Consider the following 21,580-nt stretch of genomic DNA (forward strand, 5'->3'; position numbering starts at 1 on the left):
GGCCCATTTTATATACTCTCCCTTATAAAATAAATGATTACAAAAAGCAAGAATTTAGAGAACAGATGTTACACTTGGTTAGGAATTCTCAATTGTCATCTGAAGACGTTCAGCCTTTCCCAGATATGGTTCTTACTTGGAACTTTAATAGAACTCTTTCAGTTCGAAGACATGGAAGGAGCTTATTTAAGTAAATATCTTAAAATTATATGGTTTTGGTATTTAATAACCATCTGGGATGGGTATTTCGTACAACCCTGTCCACTTAGTTCTTGAATCCAACGTCTTTTGCTTAGCACAAAAAAAACATAGAAATGCTGTGAAAGAAATGTTTTTGTTCATTTGAAAAATAAAATACCAACTCTGCATTTTGTTAAGATTCATTTTATAAAATACCTTAAAAGAACAGATAAAGTACTTGAGTTTACATAATAATCAGAATTGAAAAAAGATGAATATAAATTAATTGAACACATAACTATTTTGCCACATTAGACAAGTCTTAAAAAGGCATTTAAAAAAAATAGTAATTGGGAAGAAAACCCTTCACTCTATTGCTGTCTTTTTTTGGAAACTTTTCCTAGAAGCACTGAAATCCCAGGTCAACAGGCGGTACCTGTGTTGTTGAAAACACACTGTAATTTGCTTCCAAATCTGTCAGCTTAAGAGAAAAAATTAAAGTTTTAACCAGGTTCGATAATTCAGTGCAAATTTGAAAATTCAAGAGGAAAAGTAATGTCCAAACTGTAGGAAATGCTTCTGGAACTGAAAAAGAAAAAAATTCACATTATGAAGAAATCTTTGCAAGTGTTCTTGTGTGTGAGATATTGAGTTAACAAATGGGCCCTTTGAAGTTGCAATTAGGGCTTTAGTAAGACTATCTGCAATGTGGGCAAGGGAAAATGAACAGGGAAGACCTAAATGTCATTTTGTGGAAGGAAGCTCAAGTTAACCATAAGCACTGCTCTGATTAATTCTAGAAAATTTGGACAGGATATTGCAGACATCAAGGGGAAAAAAAGAAATTATGGAGACTAATTTACTAGACTATCATTGAGGATAAGTACTTCTATCCCCAGAACATGTTGGGGGATGGGGGAGAGCAAGTTAGTGTTGGCCATGATTGGTTTTAATTATATGGATTATATGGTCTACTGGCTTAAAAAATAATTACCAAGTCTTGAGAAATGGGAGGAATGTCTAACTTTCTAGATCACAGTGAAACCAAGTATTGATCATTTCCAACCATTAATGAGTAGTCATTTTTATAATTAAAGTATTTTTAATTATATCCATTAAAAAAATTTTTTTTTTGAGTTTGGTAGTCATTGGTAATATGTAGCAATGGGATTTTCATGACCACATTTGATAGAAAGTTTCCTTCTTTCCATTCCATAGAAGTTTCTGATTCTTTTTAATGATAAAACTAATGGTTGCTATTGAGTACAAGTTGCAGAGATTTTAGTGGAGGCTAGTAAGTCTTCTTTGCAAAGTAGATTTTTTAAAAAAAAATGTAGGTCTAAATTTATATCATCAGTCTTTTTCTAATTCTCACTGGAAATTTTCACATATTATTTGAAAACTGAGGATGAACTATGTTTTTCTAACATTTGTATTTTACATCACTCTCTATTAAAGTTAAAATGATGTTATCACAATGAAGTGGCAACTTTTGGCTTTTAGTTGTACCTATGATTGGCAAGTCATAAAAAACACAAAACATACAGTGCTATTCCAACGTGCCATCGGAGACTGACAGAAAAAGAAGTGAATAATCATGATGATGTACATGAAGTTCCTAAATCAATGAAGAATTAGCTGATGCCATTCGTAAGTGTACAAAACTGCACTCATATACCTGCTCACAGGTGGAACATCTAAGGAAAAGTCAAAATTCCTCTCTGGGGACACCACTGACCAGTGCAGAATCACCTGAAGAAATTAAAACACCCAAGCCCGTGGACTCCTTGCAAGTACCTCCTATCGTGATAGCCAAACCCTCAAGGGCACATGTCGCACGTCACTGCAAAACAATGCATTGGTTCTCCTCCCCTGGTTAACTTGGTGACCCCTCCAGGCTTGCACACTGATTTCCTGGGTCCTGCTAGGTGTTTGGTCCTGTCCTTTCAAATCCTGAAGAGAGGCTCACTAGCAGATGCATCCTTGTACATCACACCAGGTGTGAGGCTGAAAGAGGAGCGGCAGAAATGCGCACCACCCTGCAGTGAGTCCATATTTAGAAAAACTGCTGTGGGCTCAAGCATTTCACACAGACCTGGGTTTTGTCCCATTTCTCCACGAACTTCTCATTAGGCTTTGTCCATCAGAGAGAGACTTTTGCCATCAAAAGCACAGATAAAGAATAACAAGACATTACATCGCAATCAGCTTGTGACAGTTTGTGCTTTAAAAACATAGTGCGTCAAGCACATCAGAGATGCTAAATAAATATTTGTAGCTTTATTAAAAGAATAACATGGTTTCTGAAGAACCAACCTCCATTTTGGAAAAAAAAAAAAAGAAAAACCATATAAATTTCTTTCCCCTGACTGGATGGAACAATGAGAATCTACACATTAAATATGAACTCTGATTTGATTGCAGAGTTTGCCAAAAAGGCGAAAACAGAGAAGAAGAACATTGCCACAGTAGCAACAGCACTTAGCAGTGCGTTGAAGGTTTAACTTTCTCCGCCGCGGTATGAACTGGTTCCTACACCTGTTAGGCACCAGAGTGCAATCACTCACATAGGAAGTGAACTCTCTTCCACTTTGGGAAAGGTACGATCATAATTTTATCTGAAAATCAGGAACATATTTCAGGGAGACGGCCCTCTTCTTCAGCTTGTCTCAAAGTAATGCGGGAGTAAATGCCAGGGGACCTCATCCTATAACCTCAACATGGCATTGTCACGTGCAAGTGTATTCCTCCCACATCTGCAGTAGTTGCTTCCTACTATTTTATGTTTCTACAGAGTAGTGATGCCCCTGGGAGGACAAAGATGAGAATATGCAGGGATAAAGATCACAAAACTTACACTAAAAAGGGATGGTCCTCTATATCATATGAAAAACCCCTTATCAAAAGGCAGTGAGCTCACGGACGAAAAAATGCTTTATACATTCATAATTTTCCCGTCTCACGACAGCAAAGGTTTCCAAAGACAAGACTCAGTAGTGAAGGCCACACTTTTTTTTTTTTTCTTTTTTTTTGCATTAGTTCGATATGTTGAAAATCAGAACCTTGGAAGCATCTTGTAAATGGGAGAAATGGAACTGGACCCGGCTGGGCGTGGGGGCGGGGCGTGATGGAAGGGATCCAAACGAACGTGTGACTCAGCTATTGACGTGGACAGCAGGGGAGTTGGTGGGAAATGTTACAGCAGACCTGACTCCTCTACCAACGGTCTGTCAAGAACACAGTACAAGGATCAAAAAACAAAAACCAAAAACCCTAAAACAAAACTAAAACCAAAAATGAACTGCAACTTTGCCAGCTTGTAAACAAGGAAAAGCATTTCACAGATTCAAAGTTCAAGGGAAGTAAACGTCTTTAAATTATTTTTGTCAGTTCAACCCTGATTTAAAAAGTATGGCTAGCAGAAATAAGGAAGCACAGCCGTTGACATCCTGAGCGAGCAGATGTCTTCTGAGAAGCAGCACTTCCAAGCCTCTTCTCAAGATGCCACGCCGAGGAGACACCTTCTCTCACTTGTCTCTCTTCCACAGTCCTGGAATATCGATTGCTTGCCATGCTGGTGTGGACAGTCCTGGCTGCTATAGATTTAGACGTGGGGAGACTGGAGGAGGGTAGGCGAATTCTCGGAGGATGCTCCGGGCCACTTCCACATTATTCTGGGCTATCTCTAAGGCTCTCTTCACTTCTTCAAAGGCATAACCCTCTCCCATGAGTTTTGCAATTTTTGCATCAACATTTTCCAATGCTGCCTCAGGCCCGTGGGGTTTTCTGTGGTGGATTTCTGGTGCAGTCCTGCGTGGTCGTGGTTTAGGAGGTCTGGCTGGTGCTTGTGAACCATCTGTGTAGATTTTAAAAAGATCATGTAAATAATGGGCTAAAAATAAAGACACCGTATCAGTTTGATCTCATTTTATATGAAAACCCTATTTTTCATTATCTCCATAAATAAACTTGCCCTCCCATTTGAACGTTAAAAAAAACTGAGTTAGAATGTGTTGGAAGTTTGAGAAATTAATACAAATTTACTCCCAATGCCACATGTTATTCTTTAAGCCATATGAAGTAACAGGTAGAGAAGGGGAAAAAAATTGAAAATGAAAGGCTTTCATTATGGGGACACTAGCTTATTCTTTCCTACTATGGTGGAGGATCTTTCTTGGGAAGTTTCTACCAGGGGAAACTGTTACAAGGTTGTCGATATTCCTGGAAGCACATCCCCAGCAGGTCCTCCATCCCACCCAGGCCACAGAACAACTACTTTGAGCAATAGGCTTTGTGGTGTCTCTGCCCGTCTGACTTTTCAAGTTAATAATGCTGTCTGTCACCTGATGCTGGGGTGGGGAGAAAAATAGTATATGCTTCGAGTCTACTGTTAGTTAATAGGCTGAGCAGAAGTAAACTCACTGCTTTGCTCAAATACTTTACCCAGATTCCAAATGTAGGAAGTTTTGCTAGAGAAAAAGCAAAGCCAGCAAAAACATGAGCAACGGAGATTCGGACTCCAGATCAGTCCCCTGATAAGCTTCTCAAAGTTAAATCAAAAGACATTGGTGCCCATGAATGGAGAGTAATCTTACTAAGAGAAAGAATTAGAGACCACTGCCCCTCACAGACCCCAGGGCATGGGCTGGTAACTTGAGAAGGCACTTTTATATCATGGATGTCCATATCTATATTTGGTACTGTTTTTCAAAAGTCTAAATTAAAAAAAAGATTAAAATAAAAATTACCAAATTTATGTCATGCAACACATTTATGGATTTAAGACTATTTAGACATCGACACTTCCTTAATAGCTTTCTCAGAGCACTGACAAATGCCAAATGATAAATCCAAGGACATAGTTAAGTAGATGAGGAAGTGAGGCTACAATCCAAATGCCTTGTGACTCTTGTCCCCATCCTTGCCCTCCTGGTCTCTGCTGCTTTGCCAACTTTCCCAATATCTTCATGAGAAATTGTAAGCTGATATTTTCAATAATAATCAAATCTAAATCAAAAAATTATCTAATACATTCTTTTATATTTTTCTCATAAGTCTTTTTCCATGAGAAGGTAACTTGTCAAAAACATCCTCTTCACAATTCCAGCAGTATAGTAGTATAACATACATACGTGAAAGCCTCCAATATGAACATATTTCGTTCCACACCAAATTGGATGATAGTCTTATTTTTAATCTTTACTTTCTTAAGAATACTGCCCAGTTTGGAAAAATATAGCTATAGATAAAGCTTATTAAATTATGCTCATATACAAGAACACATTAATTTCTGGTTCTTGCTCAAGTCTGTATATACTGTACCTTGCATCTATAAGTAAACATCTCAAGTTACTATGGTCTGCTAAACTACATTTCTTACTATGTTTTCAGGTCCCATTTATTTTCTATTAAGTATTTCCATTATGTCATGCAGAGCTGGACAATAAATTTTACTTTGCTTCTAATCATTTCCATCTAAACTGTTAGAAATTCTAGCAAGCTATCCTTTAATCAATCACCACGGAAGTCATACATTGAAATCTTGTCTGCTCTGATTTACTTTTTGATGAGAAAGAGTACCTACACTTAAATGCAAGTCTAAATTCCCCGTTTTCTACAGGTAAGGCTCAAAGAGTTTTTCTAATACTTTCATTTTGCTTTTGTCCAGAATACTGAGAAGGGCAGATGAATGCCAAGCATCACTGAAAAGAACAGCTAAATATGCTCCTAGAATGGGAAGGATACTATGGTAGCCGGAGACACATCTAATAGTATAATTGGCAATGAAGTTTTAAGATTTAGAACTTTTAAATGTAATAAGGATATGTATTTTTAATTGAAGTATAGTTGACATACAATATATTTGTTTCAAGTGTACAGCAGTAATTTAACATGTATATACATGTTACCATCTGTCACCATACAAAGTTTTTAAAGTATCACTGACTATATTTCCTATGCTGTCCTGATGTTCTAACTGGAAGTCTGCACCTCTTGATCCCTTTCAGCTATTTTGCCCATTCTCCGAACTCCACACAACCACCAGTTCTCTGTATTTATGAGTCTTTCTCTGTTCTTTTCATTTTTTTTAGATTGCACATACAAGTGAAATCATATGGTATTTGACTTATTTCACTTAGCACAATACCCTCTAGGTCCATCCACATTGTTGCAAATGGCAAGATGTCACTTTTTATGGCTGAGTAATATTCCAGTGTGTGTCTCTGTGTGCGTATATACATCTTTATCCATTCATCTATTGAGGGGCACTTACATGGCTTCCACTTCTTGGCTACTGTAAATAATGCTGCAATGAAGATAGAAGTGCATATATATTTTCACATTAGTGTTTTTGTTTACCAGTGTCTTATAGTTTTCAGAGTACAGGTCTTTCACCTCCTTGGTTGAGTTTATTCAGGCATTTTATTATTTTATTTTATTTTGGGGGGGGCTTTTTTGGCATTTTATTCTTTTTGATTCAGTTGCAAATGGAACTGTTTTCTTAATTTCTCTAATAGTCCATTATTAGTATACAGAAATACAACAGATTTCTATATATTAATTCTGTATCCTACAATTTTACTGAATTTATTTATCCTATTAGTGTTCTGGTAGAGTCTTTAGAGTTTTCTATATATGGTATCATGTCATCTGCAGATAGTGACAGTTTTACTTCTTCCATATGAATTTGGATGCCTTTTGTTTCTTGTCTGATTGTGGTGACTAAGACTTTTGGTACTATGTTGAATAAAAGTTGTGAGGGAGAGGATCCTTGTCTTGTTCCTAATCCTAGAGGGAAACCTTTTCACTGTTGAGTGTGATGTTAACTGTGAGCCTGTCATATACAGCTTCACGATGTTAAGGTATATTCTCTACCCACTATGTTGAGAGTTTTTACCATATGAATAGATGTTGAATTTTGTCAAATAAGTTTTCTGCATCTATTGAGATGATCGTATGATTTTATCCTTCATTTTGTTAATGTGCATCACACTGAATTGCAGATGCTGAATCATCCTTGTACCCCTGGAGTAAATTCCACTTGATTGGGGTGAATGATCTTTTTAACCTTATTTTTGAATGTTGTTTGCTAATGTTTTGTTGAGGATTTTTGCATCTATGTTCTTCTGGGATATTGGCCTGTAATTTTATTTTTAGTAATATCTTTTGTCTGATTTTGCTATCAAAGTAATGCTGGTATTGTAGAATGAATCTGGAAATGTTCCTTTTCAATTTTTTGGAATATTTTGAGAAGGGTAGGTATTAACTCTCTTTAAATGTTTGGTAGAATTCACTCATGAATCCTTCTCGTTCCGAACTTGTGTTTCCTGGGAGTTTTTAAATTACTGGTTCAACTTCATTACTAGTAATTTGTTCATATTATCTATTTCTTTCTGATTCAGTCTTGGAGGATTGTGTTTCTAGGGACTTAGCAATGATTTCTTTTAGGTTGTGCAAATTGTTGGCAAATAATATTTTGTAGTAGCCTTTTATAATCCTTTGTATTTCTCAGTTGTAACTTTTCCTCATTCATTTCTGATTTCATTTGAATCCTCTCTTTCTCTTGATTAGTCTGGATAAAGGTTTATCAGTTTTGTTTCTCTAAGAACCAGCTCCTAGCTTTGTTGATCTTTTTTACTTTTTTTTTTTTTTCCCAGTCTCTCTCTCATTTATTTCCACTCTGATCTTTGTTATTTCTTTCCTTCTTCTAACTTTGGGCTTTATTCTTCTTTCTAGTTCTTTAGGTATAAAGTTAAATAGTTTGAGATTTCTGTTGTTTCTTGGGGTAGGCCTGTATGACTATAATCTTCCCTGTTAGAACTATTTTTGCTGCTTCCCACAGATTTTGGAAATTTGTGTTTCCATTTTCATTTGTCTCAAGGTATTTTTTTATTCCTCTTCGATTTCTCCATTGACCCACTTCTTGTTTAGCAGAATGTTGTTTAGTCTCCATGTGTTTGTGTTTCTTCCAGTTCCTGTAATTGATTTCTAAATTGATACTGCTGTGGTCAGAAAAGATGCTTGATGTAATTTCAATCTTCTTAAATTTATTGAGAGTTGTTTTATGGCCTAACATGTGATCTATCCTGGAGAAAGTTCCACGTGCACTTAAAAAGAAGGTATACTTGCTGTTTGGGGATGGAATGTTTTGGATAAATCTTAATTTGGTGTAATATGTTGTTCAATGATACTGTTTCCTTATTGATTTTCTGCATGAATTATCTATCCATTGATGTAAGTGGGGTATTAAAATTTCCTGCTATGATTTCATTAGTGTCAGTTTCTTCCTTTATGTCTATTAATATTTATGTACTTAAATGCTTCTATGTTAGGTACTTAGGTATTTACAATTGTTATATCCTTTTGTTAGACTGATCCTTATATCCTTACATAATGCCCTCTTTTACATCTTTTGTGTCTGATGTCCGCGTTTTTTTTTTGTCATTTTCATGGAATATCTTTCTCCATGCCTTTACTTTCAGTTTGCATGTGTCTTTAAGGTGTGAAATCTCTTGTAGACAGCATACAGATGGATCCTTTTTATCCATTCATTTGCCCTATGTCTTTTGGTTGAAGCATTTAGTCCACTTATATTTAAAGAAATTATTTATAAGTATGTAGTTATTGCTATTTTGTTAATTGTTTTCTGGCTATTTTCATAGTTCTCTGTTCCTTTCTTTTGCTCTCTTCCCTTGTGATTTGCTTGGATTTTCCTTCTAAAGAGAAGTACGTATTTTTATGTATTTTTGAGTATGTATTATAGGTTTTTGGTTTGTGGTTAGCATGAGTTTCATATATAATTCCCTATTTATACAGCAGGTTATTTTGCTTGTCACTTAAGTTTAAACTCATTTTGAAAGCACATTTTTACCCTGCACCCCACAATTTATGTATTTGATGTTATCTTGCACATTTTTATTATGTGCATCCCTTAACTAATTATTGTAGATAGTTGATTTTACTACTTTTGTCTTCTAACCTTTGGAATAGTTTTATAAGTAATCTAGTTTTACTATATAAGGCCTTCTCCCCCCACTCCGCCCCCCACTTAAGTCCCTTTAACATTTCCTGTAAGGCTGGTTTAGTGGTGATGAACTCCTTTAACTTTTGTTTGTTTGAGAAACACTAACTCTCCTTCAATTCTGAATGATAATCTTGCTAGGTACAGTATTCTTGGTAGTAGGTGTGGTTTCCCCGGCCCCCTCCCCACCCCCCACCCCCAGCACTTTGCATTTATCATGCACTATCTTCTGGCCTGCAAAGTTTCTGCTGAAAAATCAGCTCAAAGTCTTACAGGTGTTCCCTTGTACATAGCTAGTTGCTTTTAAGATTCTCTCGTTATCTTTAATTTTTGGCATTTTAATTATTATGTGTCTGTGCGCGAACCTCTTTGGGTTCATCTTGTCTGGGGCTCCTCTGTGCTTCCTTGGCCTGAATGGGTTTTCTTTCCCAGGTTAGAGAAGTTTGCCGCTTTTATGTCTTCAAATAAGTAAGTTTTCTGCCCCTTTCTCTTCTCCTTCTGAGACCCTTATAATAAAAATGTTAGTATGCTTGATGTTGTCCAAGAGGTCCCTTAACCTGTCCTCATTTTTTCTTTTGCTGTTCAGCTTGGATGATTTCCACTATTTGGTCTTTGAGATTGCCGATCCACTCTTCTGCATCCTCTAAACTGTTGACTTCCTCTAGTGTATTTTTCAACTCAGTTACTGTATTTTTCAGCTCTGATTGGTTTTTATATTTTCTTTATTGACAGTCTCGCTATCTTTAAGACCATTTATTTGAACTCTTTGTTTCATTTAGTTTCTCTTTTTTTTTTCTCCCTCTGAGGTTTTGCCTTGTTCTTTCATTTGGAAATTCTTCCTCTGTCTGTTTGTCTGACTCTGGGTTTGTTTCTATGTATTAGGTAGGTCAACTACATCTCCTGGTCTTGAAGGTAGTGGCCTTGTATAGAAGGTGTCCTGTAGGGCCCAGAAGTACACTCTCCCTTGGTCATCAGAACCAGGTGCTTCACCGATATTCCATGTGTGAGCTGTGTGTGGGGGGGGGCTGGCTTCTACCCTTGTCCTCCAGGTGTGGCAGGGTAGGAACCACTTTAGAGGGATATCTGTAGGAGAGGGCAGGCTGGATCCATGGGGGAATGCCAGAGTGGGGTGAGCAATGCTAGGAAAGTAGATGGAGAGCATCCAAACTGGTGACCACCAGCATTGAGCTAGCTAGGCTGAAGGAGGGCAAGGAAAATGGTGTCTGCCAACACTTCCATTCCTGGAAAAAAGGTTCTACAGATCTCTGCCCCTCCTGCACATACCCTAAAATGGTCAATCTTCAATAATGGCCCTGGTGCTTTTTCAAACTGCTGCCTTGGAGTAAGTTTATGTACAGGCCCTTTAAGAGTGGAGTGGAGCCTTGATTTCCTATGGCCCTCTGGCTCTTCTGGAGTGAAGCTCCACTGATTTTCAAATTTTCATATTCTTGATGCAGATCCCTAGGGTGTGGGGGATACCCAGTGTGGGGCTTGAACTGCTTACTCCTCAGGGAGGACCTCTGTACCTGTGATATCCCTCCTGCTTGTGGGTTGCTGTGCCAGGGGTTTGGGTCCCAGCCACATCTCCTCTCTGCCCCTTCTACCCTTCTCGGGGTGAAAGAGCTGTTCTGCTAGTCTTCAGGTAACTCTCAGAGTTGCTCTATACGTAGTTGCAGGCTTAGTATGTCTGTGGGAGGAGGGGAGCTCAGGATCTACCTACTCCACCATCTTTTCTTTATCCTAAACATATGTATTTTTGATCCTGGTAAAGAACATTAAAACAAGGCACCTTTCACCAGGAAAAACCCCAAGAAGCCTATCTGTTATGTAAGGTTGCTATAATTAATACTGGCAATGGTAGTTGCAGATGACTATTCTTTTTTTGAAAAAAATTAGTAAACACAATTTAGGAAACCTAAGTTAGCAAGGAAAAACACACACATACACAGACCTGATGATTAAATCAACTCTAGAGTAGTGAAGGTATCTCTGATCCTGGAACTGGTATTATTTTGCACACAAAATACATTTGAAATATCAACTATGGAAAGTGATTCAAACAACCATTGGAAAGAATCATGCTAGATTTTGAAGACTACTAAAAAAGACCTTCTTAAAGCAAAGATTTATTATCCTAATAGATATTTTCCCTTGAAATCCAAAGTCACATATCCCAGCTCATTTAATCCTAGTCCTAACTCAAAATTTATTTCCTCAAAAGAGTGCTGACCTCTCTTCAGAATTTTACAAATGCTTGGAATTTGAATTGTATCATGTATTTGAGCCTACAAATAGAAGTAAAACGGAATCTGTTGCAACTCTGGCCACTTGTTTATAAATTTCTACTTACTGATGAATATTCAAGTTTGGCATATCTTAATTTTTTGTTCAGTTGTTTTAATTGAATAGAGTAGCTCTGTACCAGGTCACTGACAGCTACAACTGAGACTTTTCTGGATGTAGATGAGGAACATCACTTATTTCACTTTGGCAACTAAGATTTTGACCTTGAGCTAAGCCATTTAATTGTACAATTTTCACTCTCTAAATCTACTTTCCTATCTCATTTTTAGAAATATTATTTATCCCTTCTCAGTGAGGTAGTATGCAAATAATTAATGTAATGGTCTTTTCAGCACATATATTGAACATTAAAAATAAAGGACAATGTGGGGGAGGAGCAAGATGGTGGAGGAGTAGGAGACCAAAATTTCGTCTGGACCCAGGAATTCAGCTACATAGGTATCAAACCATTCTAAACACCTACGAACTCAACAGGAGATTGAAGAAAAGAAAAACAACTCTCTGAACAGAAAAGCAACCACTTTCTGGAAGGTAGGACGTGCGGAGAAGTGAATCTGAGGCGATATTCGGGAGGATAGACGGCGGGGGAGGGGGCCTCCGTCAGCCACTACTGGCAAGTGATAGAGCAGTGGAGCACAAAATTGGAACTTTTAGAAGTCGGCTCTGCTGAGGGACGTTGTTCCAGTGGCTAAGTGGGGGGTGGAACCCTCACTGGGACAGTGTGGTCTCAGGACCCTTGGGGTCACAGAAAGACTGGGGGTGCCTGAGTGCGGCAGAGCTCCCAGATATTGGAGTGAGGAAGCCGGCTGCAGAGACGGAGCCGAGGAGTGGGCTCTCAGAAAAGGGTTGCCATAAACCGTGATCTGCAGCATAGTCAGGCCACTGCTCCTCCAGTAGGGACCCAACAAGCGGCAGATCCAGGGAGATTCCCCTTCCTCCACGGGAGGAGTGGTGCGGGAGCACATGGCAGGGATCTGCTGGGGTTGGAGACTCCACATGGGGATGTGGGCCAGGGATAGAAATGCTTGGTCACAGGCTGGGTGAGCATGGAGTAGAGCCAGAGACCAGGGAGACGAGAGTGATTGACTGCTTTTCTCTGGGGGCTCACTGAGGAGTGGGGCCCCGAGTTCTCGGCTCCTCCGGGGCAGAGATTGGGAGGCTGCCATTTTCACTCATCCTCCAAAGCTGTACGGAAAGCTTGCAGGGAACAAAATCTCTGGAGAGCAAACCTGAGCAGATTACTTAGTCCGGACCGGCAAGGGTGGGGCAATTCCGCCTCTGGCAAAGACATTTGAGAAACACTGCAACAAGCCCCTCCCCCAGAAGATCACCAAAAACAGCCAGCCAAGACCAAGTTTACCAGTCAATGAGAACGACAGAACTCCAGCACTAGGGAAATACAGCACATAGAATTCGTGGCTTTTTTCCATGATTCTTTAGTCTTTCAAAGTTGATTTTTTTATTTTATTTTTTTAAATTTTTCTTTTTCCCTTTTTCAACCAACATCTTATAAATACCTTTTTTTAAAAATCTTTATTTTTCATTTTTAGAGTCATATTCTATTCCTTCATAGTAGTTAACCTTATATAAGTTGTTCTCTCTTTAAAATTTTGGGAGGCACTTTCTTCTAACAGACCAAAATCTAGCATGTGGCAATGATCTATGCACCAGCATGATCATATTCTTTCTTTTTCTTTTTTCTTTTTTTCTTTGTCCCCTTCTTTTCCCCCAGTTTCAGGTCTTTTCTGATTTGTTTAGTGTATATTTTTCTGGGGTCGTTGTTACCCTGTTAGCATTTTTTCTCTCATTCATCTATTGTCTTCTGGACATGACAAGATGGAAAAATTCACCTCAGAAAAAAGAACAAGAGGCAGTCCTGACTGCCAGGGACCTAATCAATATGGACATTAGTAAGATGTCAGAACTAGAATTCAGAATGATGATTTTAAAGATACTAGCTGGGCTTGAAAAAAGCATGGAAGATATTAGAGAAACCCTTTCTGGAGAAATAAAAGAATTAAAAATCTCACCAAGTCGAAATCAAAAAGGCTATTAATGAGGTGTAATAAAAAATGGAGGCTCTAACTGCTAGGATAAATGAGGCAGAAGAGGGAATTAGTGATATAGAAAACCAAATGATGAAAATAAAGAAGCTGAGAAAAAGAGAGATAAACAACTACTGGATCACGAGGGCAGAATTTGAGAGATAAGTGATACCATAAGATGAAACAATATTAGAATAATTGGGATCCCAGAAGAAGAAGAAAGAGAGAGAGGGGCAGAAGGTACATTGGAGCAAATTATAGCAGAGAACTTCCCTAATTTGGGGAAGTAAACAGGCATCAAAATCCAGGAGGCACAGAGAAACCTCCTCAAAAATCAATAAAAATAGGTCAACACCCCGACATCTAATAATAAAACTTATGAGTCTCAGAGACAAAAAGAAAATCCTGAAAGCAGCTCGGGAGAAGAGATATGTAACCTACAAGGGTAGAAACATTAGATTGGCAACAGACCTATCCACAGAGACCTGGCAGGCCAGAAAGGACTGGCAGGATATATTCAGAGCACTAAATGAGAAAAATATGCAGCCAAGAATACTATATCCAGGTAGGCTGTCATTGAAAATAGGAGAGAGAAAAAGCTTCCAGGACAAACAAAAACTAAAGGAATTTGCAAACATGAAACCAGCCCTACAAGAAATACTGAAAGGGGTCCTCTAAGCAAAGATAGAGCCTAAAAGTAACATAGACCAGAAAGGAACACAGACAATACACAGTAACATTCACCTTACAGGCAATACAATGGTACTAAATTCATATCTTTCAATAGTAACCCTGAATGTAAATGGGCTAAATGCCCTAATCAAAAGACATAGGGTATCAGATTGGATAAAAAACAAGACCCATCGATATGCTGTCTGCAAGAGACTCATTTTAGACCCAAAGACACCCCCAGATTGAAAGTGAGGGGGTGGAAAACCATTTACCATGCTAATGGACACCAAAAGAAAGTTGGGGTGGCAATCCTTATATCAGACAAATTAGATTTTAAACCAAACATTGTAATAAGAGATGAGGAAGGACACTATATCCTACTTAAAGGGTCTATCCAACAAGAAGATCTAACAATTGTAAATATCTATGCCCCTACCATGGGAGCAGCCAATTATATAAGCCAATTAATAACAAAAGCAAAGAAACACATCCACAACAATACAATAATAGTGGGGGACTTTAACACCCCCCTCACTGAAATGGACAGATCATCTAAGCAAAAGATCAACAAGGAAATAAAGACTTTAAATGACACATTGGACCAAATGGACTTCACAGATATATTCAGAACATTCCATCCCAAAGCAACAGAATACACATTCTTCTCTAGTGCCCATGGAACATTCTCCAGAACAGATCACATCCTAGGTCATAAATCAGGTCTCAACCAGTAGCAAAAGATTGGGACCATTCCCTGCCTATTTTCAGACCACAATGCTTTGAAACTAGAACTCAGTCACAAGAGGAAAGTCGAAAAGAACTCAAATACATGGAAGCTAAAGAGCATCTTACTAAAGCATATGGGTCAATCAGGAAATTAAAGATGAATTTAAAAAATTCATGGAGACCAATGAAAATGAAAACACAACTGTTCAAAATCTTTGGGATGCAGCAAAGGCAGTCCTAAGAAGAAAGTATATAGTAATACAAGCCTTTCTCAAGAAACAAGAAAGGTCTCAAATACACAACCTAACCCTACACCTAAAGGAGCTGGAGAAAGAACACCAAATAAAGCCTAAACTGAGCAGGAGAAGAGAAATAATAAAGATCAGAGCAGAAATCAATGAAATAGAAACCAAAAGAACAGTAGAACAGATCAACTAGGAGCTGGTTCTTTGAAAGAATTAACAAGAGTGATAAACCCCAGGCCAGACTTATCAAAAAGAAAAGAGAAATGACCCAAATAAATAAAATCATGAATGAAAGAGGAGAGATCACAACCAACACCAAAGAAATACAAACAATTATAAAAACATATTATGAGCAACTATATGCCAGCAAATTAGATAATCTGGAAGAAATGGATGCATTCCTAAAGATGTATCAACTACCATAACTGAACCAGGAAGAAATAGAAAACCTGAACAGACCTATAACCACTAAGGGAATTGAAGTAGTCATCAAAAATCTCCCAACAAACAGAAGCCCAGGGCCAGATGGCTTCCCAGGGGAATTCTACCAAATATTTAAAGAAGAATTAATACTTATTCTTCTGAAACTGTTCCAAAAAATAGAAATGGAAGGAAAACTTCCAAACTCGTTTTATGAGGCCAGCATTACCTTGATCCCCAAACCAGACAAAGACCCCATCAAAAAGGAGAATTACAGACCAATATCCTTGATGAACATGGATGCAAAAATTCTCACCAAAATACTAGCCAATAGGATCCAACAGTACATTAAAAGGATTATTCACCACGACCAAGTGGGATTTATCCCTGGGCTGCAAGGTTGGTTCAACATCTGCAAATCAATCAATGTGATACAATACATTAACAAAAGAAAGAACAAGAACCATATGATCCTCTCAATAGATGCAGAAAAAGCATTTGACAAAGTACAGCATCCTTTCTTGATCAAAACTCTTCAGAGTATACGCATAGAGGGTACATACCTCAATATCATAAAAGCCATCTATGCAAACCCACAGCGAATATCATTCTCAATGGGGAAAAACTGAGAGCTTTCCCCCTAAGGTCAGGAACACGGCAGGGACGTCCACTATCACCACTGCTATTCAACACAATATTAGAAGTCCTAGCCACAGCAATCAGACAACAAAAAGAAATAAAAGACATCTGAATTGGCAAAGAAGAAGTCAAACTCTCACTCTTTGCAGATGATATGATACTTTATGTGGAAAACCCAAAGACTCTACCCAAAACTGTTAGAACTCATACAGCAATTCAGTAAAGTGCAGGATATAAAATCAATGCACAGAAAACAGTGGCATTCCTATACACCAACAACAAGACAGAAGAAATTAAGGAGTCGACCCCTTTACAATTGCACCCAAAACCATAAGATACCTAGGAATAAATCTAACCAAAGAGGCAAAGAATCTGTACTCAGAAAACTATGAAATACTCATGAAAGAAATTGAGGAGGACACAAAGAAATGGAAAAACGTTCCACGCTCATGGATTGGAAGAACAAACATTGTTAAATGTCTATGCTACCTAGAGCAATCTAAACATTTAATGCAATCCCTATCAAAATAACATCCACTTTTTTCAAAGAAATGGAACAAATAATCCTAAAATTTGTATGGAACCAGAAAAGACCCTGAATAGCCAGAGGAATGTTGAAAAAGAAAAGCCAAGCTGGTGGCATCACAATTCCGGACTTCAAGCTCTATTACAAAGCTGTCATCATCAAGACAGTATGGTACTGGCACAAAAACAAACACATAGATCAATGGAACAGAATAGAGAGCCCAGAAATGGACCCTCAACTCTATGGTCAACTAATCTTCGATAAAGCAGGAAATAATGTCCAGTGGAAAAAGGACAGTCTCTTCAACAAATGGTGTTGGGAAAATTGGACAGCCACATGCAGAAGAATAAAACTGGACCATTTCCTTACACCACACACAAAAATAGACCCCAAATGGTTGAAAGACCTAAATGTGAGACAGGAGTCCATCAAAATCCTAAAGGAGAACACGGGCAGCAACCTCTTCAACCTCAGCCACAGCAACTTCTTCCGAGAAACATCACCAAAGGCAAGGGAAGCAAGGGCAAAAATGAACTATTGGGACTTCATCAAGATAAAAAGCTTTTGCATAGCAAAAGAAACAGTCAACAAAACCAAAAGACAACCGACAGAATGGGAGAAGATATTTGCAAATGACATATCAGATAAAGGGCTAGTATCCAAAATCTATAAAGAACTTCTTAAACTCAACACCCAAAGAACAAATGATCCAATCAAGAAATGGGCAGAAGACATGAACAGACATTTTTCCAAAGACATCCAAATGGCCAACAGACACGTGAAAAAGTGCTCAACCTCACTTGGCATCAAGGAAATCCAAATCAAAATCTCAATGAGATACCACCTCACACCAGTCAGAATGGCTAAAATTAACAAGTCAGGAAACGACAGATGTTGGCAGGGATGCGGAGAAAGGGGAACCCTCCCACACTGTTGGTGGGAATTCAAGCTGGTGCAGACACTCTGGAAAACAGTATGGAGGTTCCTCAACAAGTTGAAAATAGAGCTGCCCTACGACCCAGTAATTGCATTACTGGGTATTTACCCCAAAGATACAAATGTAGGGATCTGAAGGGGTATGTGCACCCCAATGTTTACAGCAGCAATGTCCACAATAGCCAAACTATGGAAAGAGCTAAGATGTCCATTGACAGATGGATGGATAAAGATGTGGTAGATATATACAATGGAATGTTATGCAGCCATCAAAAGGAATGAAATCTTGCCATTTGCAATGACGTGGATGGAACTGGAGGGTATTATGCTGAGCGAAATAAGTCAATCAGAGAAAGACATGTACCATATGATCTCACTGATATGAGGAATTCTTAATCTCAGGAAACAAACTGAGGGTTACTGGAGTGGTAGGGGTGGGAGGGATGGGGTGGCTGGGTGATAGACACTGGGGATGGTATGTGCTATGGCGAGCGCTGTGAATTGTGTAAGACTGTTGAATCACAGACCCGTGCCTCTGAAACAAATAATACATTATATATTAAAAAAAAAAAAAAAAAAAGCAGGAAGGGAAAAATGAAGGGGGCGAAATCGGAGGGGAGACGAACCATGAGAGACCATGGACTCTGAGAAACAAACTGAGGGTTCTAGAGGGGAGGGGGAGGGGGGTATGGGTTGGCCTGGTGATGGGTATTAAAGAGGGCATGTACTGAATGGAGCACTGGGTGTTATACACACACAATGAATCATGGAACACTACATCAAAAACTAATGAGGTAATGTATGGTGATTAACATAACAATAAAATAAAAATAAATTTCAAGTTAGGGAAATTATGACAAATCCAAGGATCAAACAAACTTACTTGCTACCTCAAAAAAAAAAATAAAGGACAATGAATTCACATTTATGATAACTGCTATACTTAAATGCCATGAACAGTAATTACTACAAATTAAAAGTTATGTCAGAAGTGTGGAAGAGGAAAAAACATGGAATCTGTTGTGAGTGCTAATTCCATAGAAAGCTTTTAAGCAACATCTTAAGGAAGATCTGTTACAACCTGAACTAAGAGTAGAAACTATTTAAAAAAAGTGGGGGTAGGGGCTCAGTTGGTTAAGCATTCAACTCTTGATTTTAGCTAAGGTCATGATCTCAGGGTTGTGAGATCAAGCCCTGCATCCGGCTCTATGCTGGGTGTGGAGCTTGCCTAAGTTTCTCTCCCACTCTCTCTTAAAGGATTCCTTTTTTTTTAGTTAAAAAAAGGGGAGGAGGAGATCATTTTCATGTTCATCATTAGAGCAAACTGCTTAAAACTAATCTTTCTTTCTACATATCCATTCCCAAAGCTTATAGACAGCCTTCACTTTACAGCTTGTTCTTTTTCACCATGTCTGAAAGAGACACCAGGTCCTTTTTCCCTTTAGAATGGGTAAGTAATAGAAAGGAGCAATGAAACAGAAGATGAAACTATCTTATAGTTCCCCAAAAGTTATTACACTTTTGGAGTACATTGGAATTACTATGAATCTTACCAACTCTATGGAAATTTCTGTACCTGAATAAATGACCTTTCAAGATCTTCTTAAGGATGACATGTGTTTATTCTAGTGCTGCTGCCCATGCTCACTGTAGTTTTGAGCTATGAGCAATGGCAATGGCATCAAAATAAGTGCAAGAATACCTGGAGCCATAGGATATAAATAGCACATCTTCTTGGCGCGCCAATTTTACTCAAGGATTACAGATTTACCAAGGAGGAAAATGTAAAATTTGCACAAGTTTTTAAGATAAAACAGACTTGCAACACACTGGGGCTTTAACCAAAAGTGGACAATCAGGAAATTGATTCAGAGTTAACTCCTTGGTGGGCTGAAAGGTTTGAGAAGCGGTGGTTTAAGGTTAAATCTTGATTCAATTTTCATTATCTGAGCATATAAAAGAGCAAAGCGATACTGAGAAAAGTCCTGGATGGCACGGGAATAATCCTGATGAACACATGGTTAGAATAATACCTTAAATGGTTACTCCAGGTGGTGCATTCTAAATGAGGGCAGTATCCTCAGGAGGATGAAAATTGGTCCTTGAGGGATGAGAAAAGGTCTTAGATGCTAAAAGGTACACAGAAATAGAGAGTATATCTGTGGTATTAAACTGTCATTTGCAGGAGGGCAGGAGTGATTACAGAAAAAACAAAGGTCTAAAAGGGTCCTTAGGCAGATTATGATTAAAAAAAGCAAACAAAAGGCAAGCTACATGCTGTCACTCACATTTCTCAGGGTTGATGGCACTTCTACTTCAGGGGCTACCAACTATTTCACTGCAAGAGGTCCTTATTTATTACTCCCTTCATTGTCTAAACTTTGGTGGTTTTTTTAAATACATATTTTGAAAGATGTATCTAATAAGCAGATGTCATCACACAGATGAATCTATTTCCTATTTGTCATATTAAGCCTTATTTAACAATAGCTATAACACCAAGTTTCTATATTTCTAGACCAAAGCAGAGGCATTTAATTCATTACTTTTCTTGCAAATAAAGTTAGGGTTTCTGTTAGACGTCTAAAATATTAGTCTGTGACAGCACATAAAAATGATGGACCATCATACAATAATTTAAAATGACACTTATTTTAAAACTTAATGATGTGGTGAGTTACTTATGAAACTATGTTAAATGGAATTGAGACAGAATTGACATACTGAGTATGATCTCAATGTTGTGAACATGTACACAGACAAACATTAGAAGGAAGTACACAAACATTAGAAGGAAGTGCGCCAACATGGCAACAATGTTCCTGATTGATGATGGGTTAGAAGTGACTTCTCTTTGTTTTTGCATTTTATTCTCCAATGTGCATGTACTACTTTCATAATTAGAAAAAAAACAAATCGCCTCAGATCCCCTCTGCTAGCTTTACAGGTCTAAGCTGCTCAAAGATCTAATATGGAGAAATAGAATGATTTTGCTGATATAAAAAGTATAGAAAGCATAGAGTGGGTGGCTTCCTAAGATCATGTGAAACATGACCAGAATCTAGGTTTCGAAATCTCTAGTACAATTTCTAATAATCTCTTCCATCCCTCTGTCGTCCTTACTATTCCTTTGCTTCTATCAGACTTTATCCATTGGGCATCTCTAAACTCTGTTTAACAATCATTGTTATATGCATGTGTGATTTTTTTAAACTTAATTTTGGCTTAGCTACTGGCAGGATAACAACAAACTCTGCTAACAACAACAATAAAAATGCACACATAGCTTACTGATAAAACACAGAATTCATATCCTAATATACGGATACTTACTAGCTGTGAGACCCTGGGTAATTTACTTTCTTCTATAAATTGACATTAATACTATTTCAGATTGGTTGTGAGGAATAAAATTTTGTCTATATTTATAATATCCAATAAATGATATATATACATACATAATTACATAGTTATACATATAAATGTTATATATATTGAATTATCTCCTCTGTTTATACATATACTATATTTAAAATTCTTAGCTTAACATTTGGCCCACAGTAACTGCTTAACAAATTTAGAAATTAATTATTATGTACAATCTGAGACATCATCTCTAAGTTAGAGTTACTACTTCATGGATAGTATTTGAGATAGATATCGAGTCTTAACTTGAGTTACTACTTCACAGATAATTTACTACTTCATGGATAATACTTGAGATAGACATCAAGACTCAGACTATTGATTTTCTCAACTATAACAATATCTGAGAATTAAAAATATAAATTTAACTGATCGAGGCATTAAAAAATTTTAAATACATCATTATGACTCTGTTATTCTACTGGAAGTTAGATCAATT

General features: G+C 37.7%; 1 protein-coding gene across 3 annotated transcripts in view; it reads right to left on the minus strand.

Annotated features, from left to right (window-relative positions):
- Positions 1 to 368: 368 nt before the first annotated feature.
- The window catches only part of CBLB (Cbl proto-oncogene B), a 224,003-nt gene continuing 202,791 nt past the window's right edge, over positions 369 to 21,580 (minus strand). For all 3 annotated transcript variants that reach the window (XM_045902809.3, XM_045902811.3, XM_054504152.2), the window contains one exon: positions 369 to 4,036. In XM_045902809.3, the coding sequence (XP_045758765.1) occupies positions 3,777 to 4,036 (260 nt within the window). In that variant the 3' untranslated portion in view covers positions 369 to 3,776. The remainder of the gene's footprint in view (positions 4,037 to 21,580) is intronic.

This window comes from Mirounga angustirostris, unplaced genomic scaffold (assembly GCF_029215605.1).
Source record: "Mirounga angustirostris isolate CCGP_5_RB_7025 unplaced genomic scaffold, mMirAng1.0.hap1 SCAF_1, whole genome shotgun sequence".
NCBI lineage: Eukaryota > Metazoa > Chordata > Mammalia > Carnivora > Phocidae > Mirounga > Mirounga angustirostris.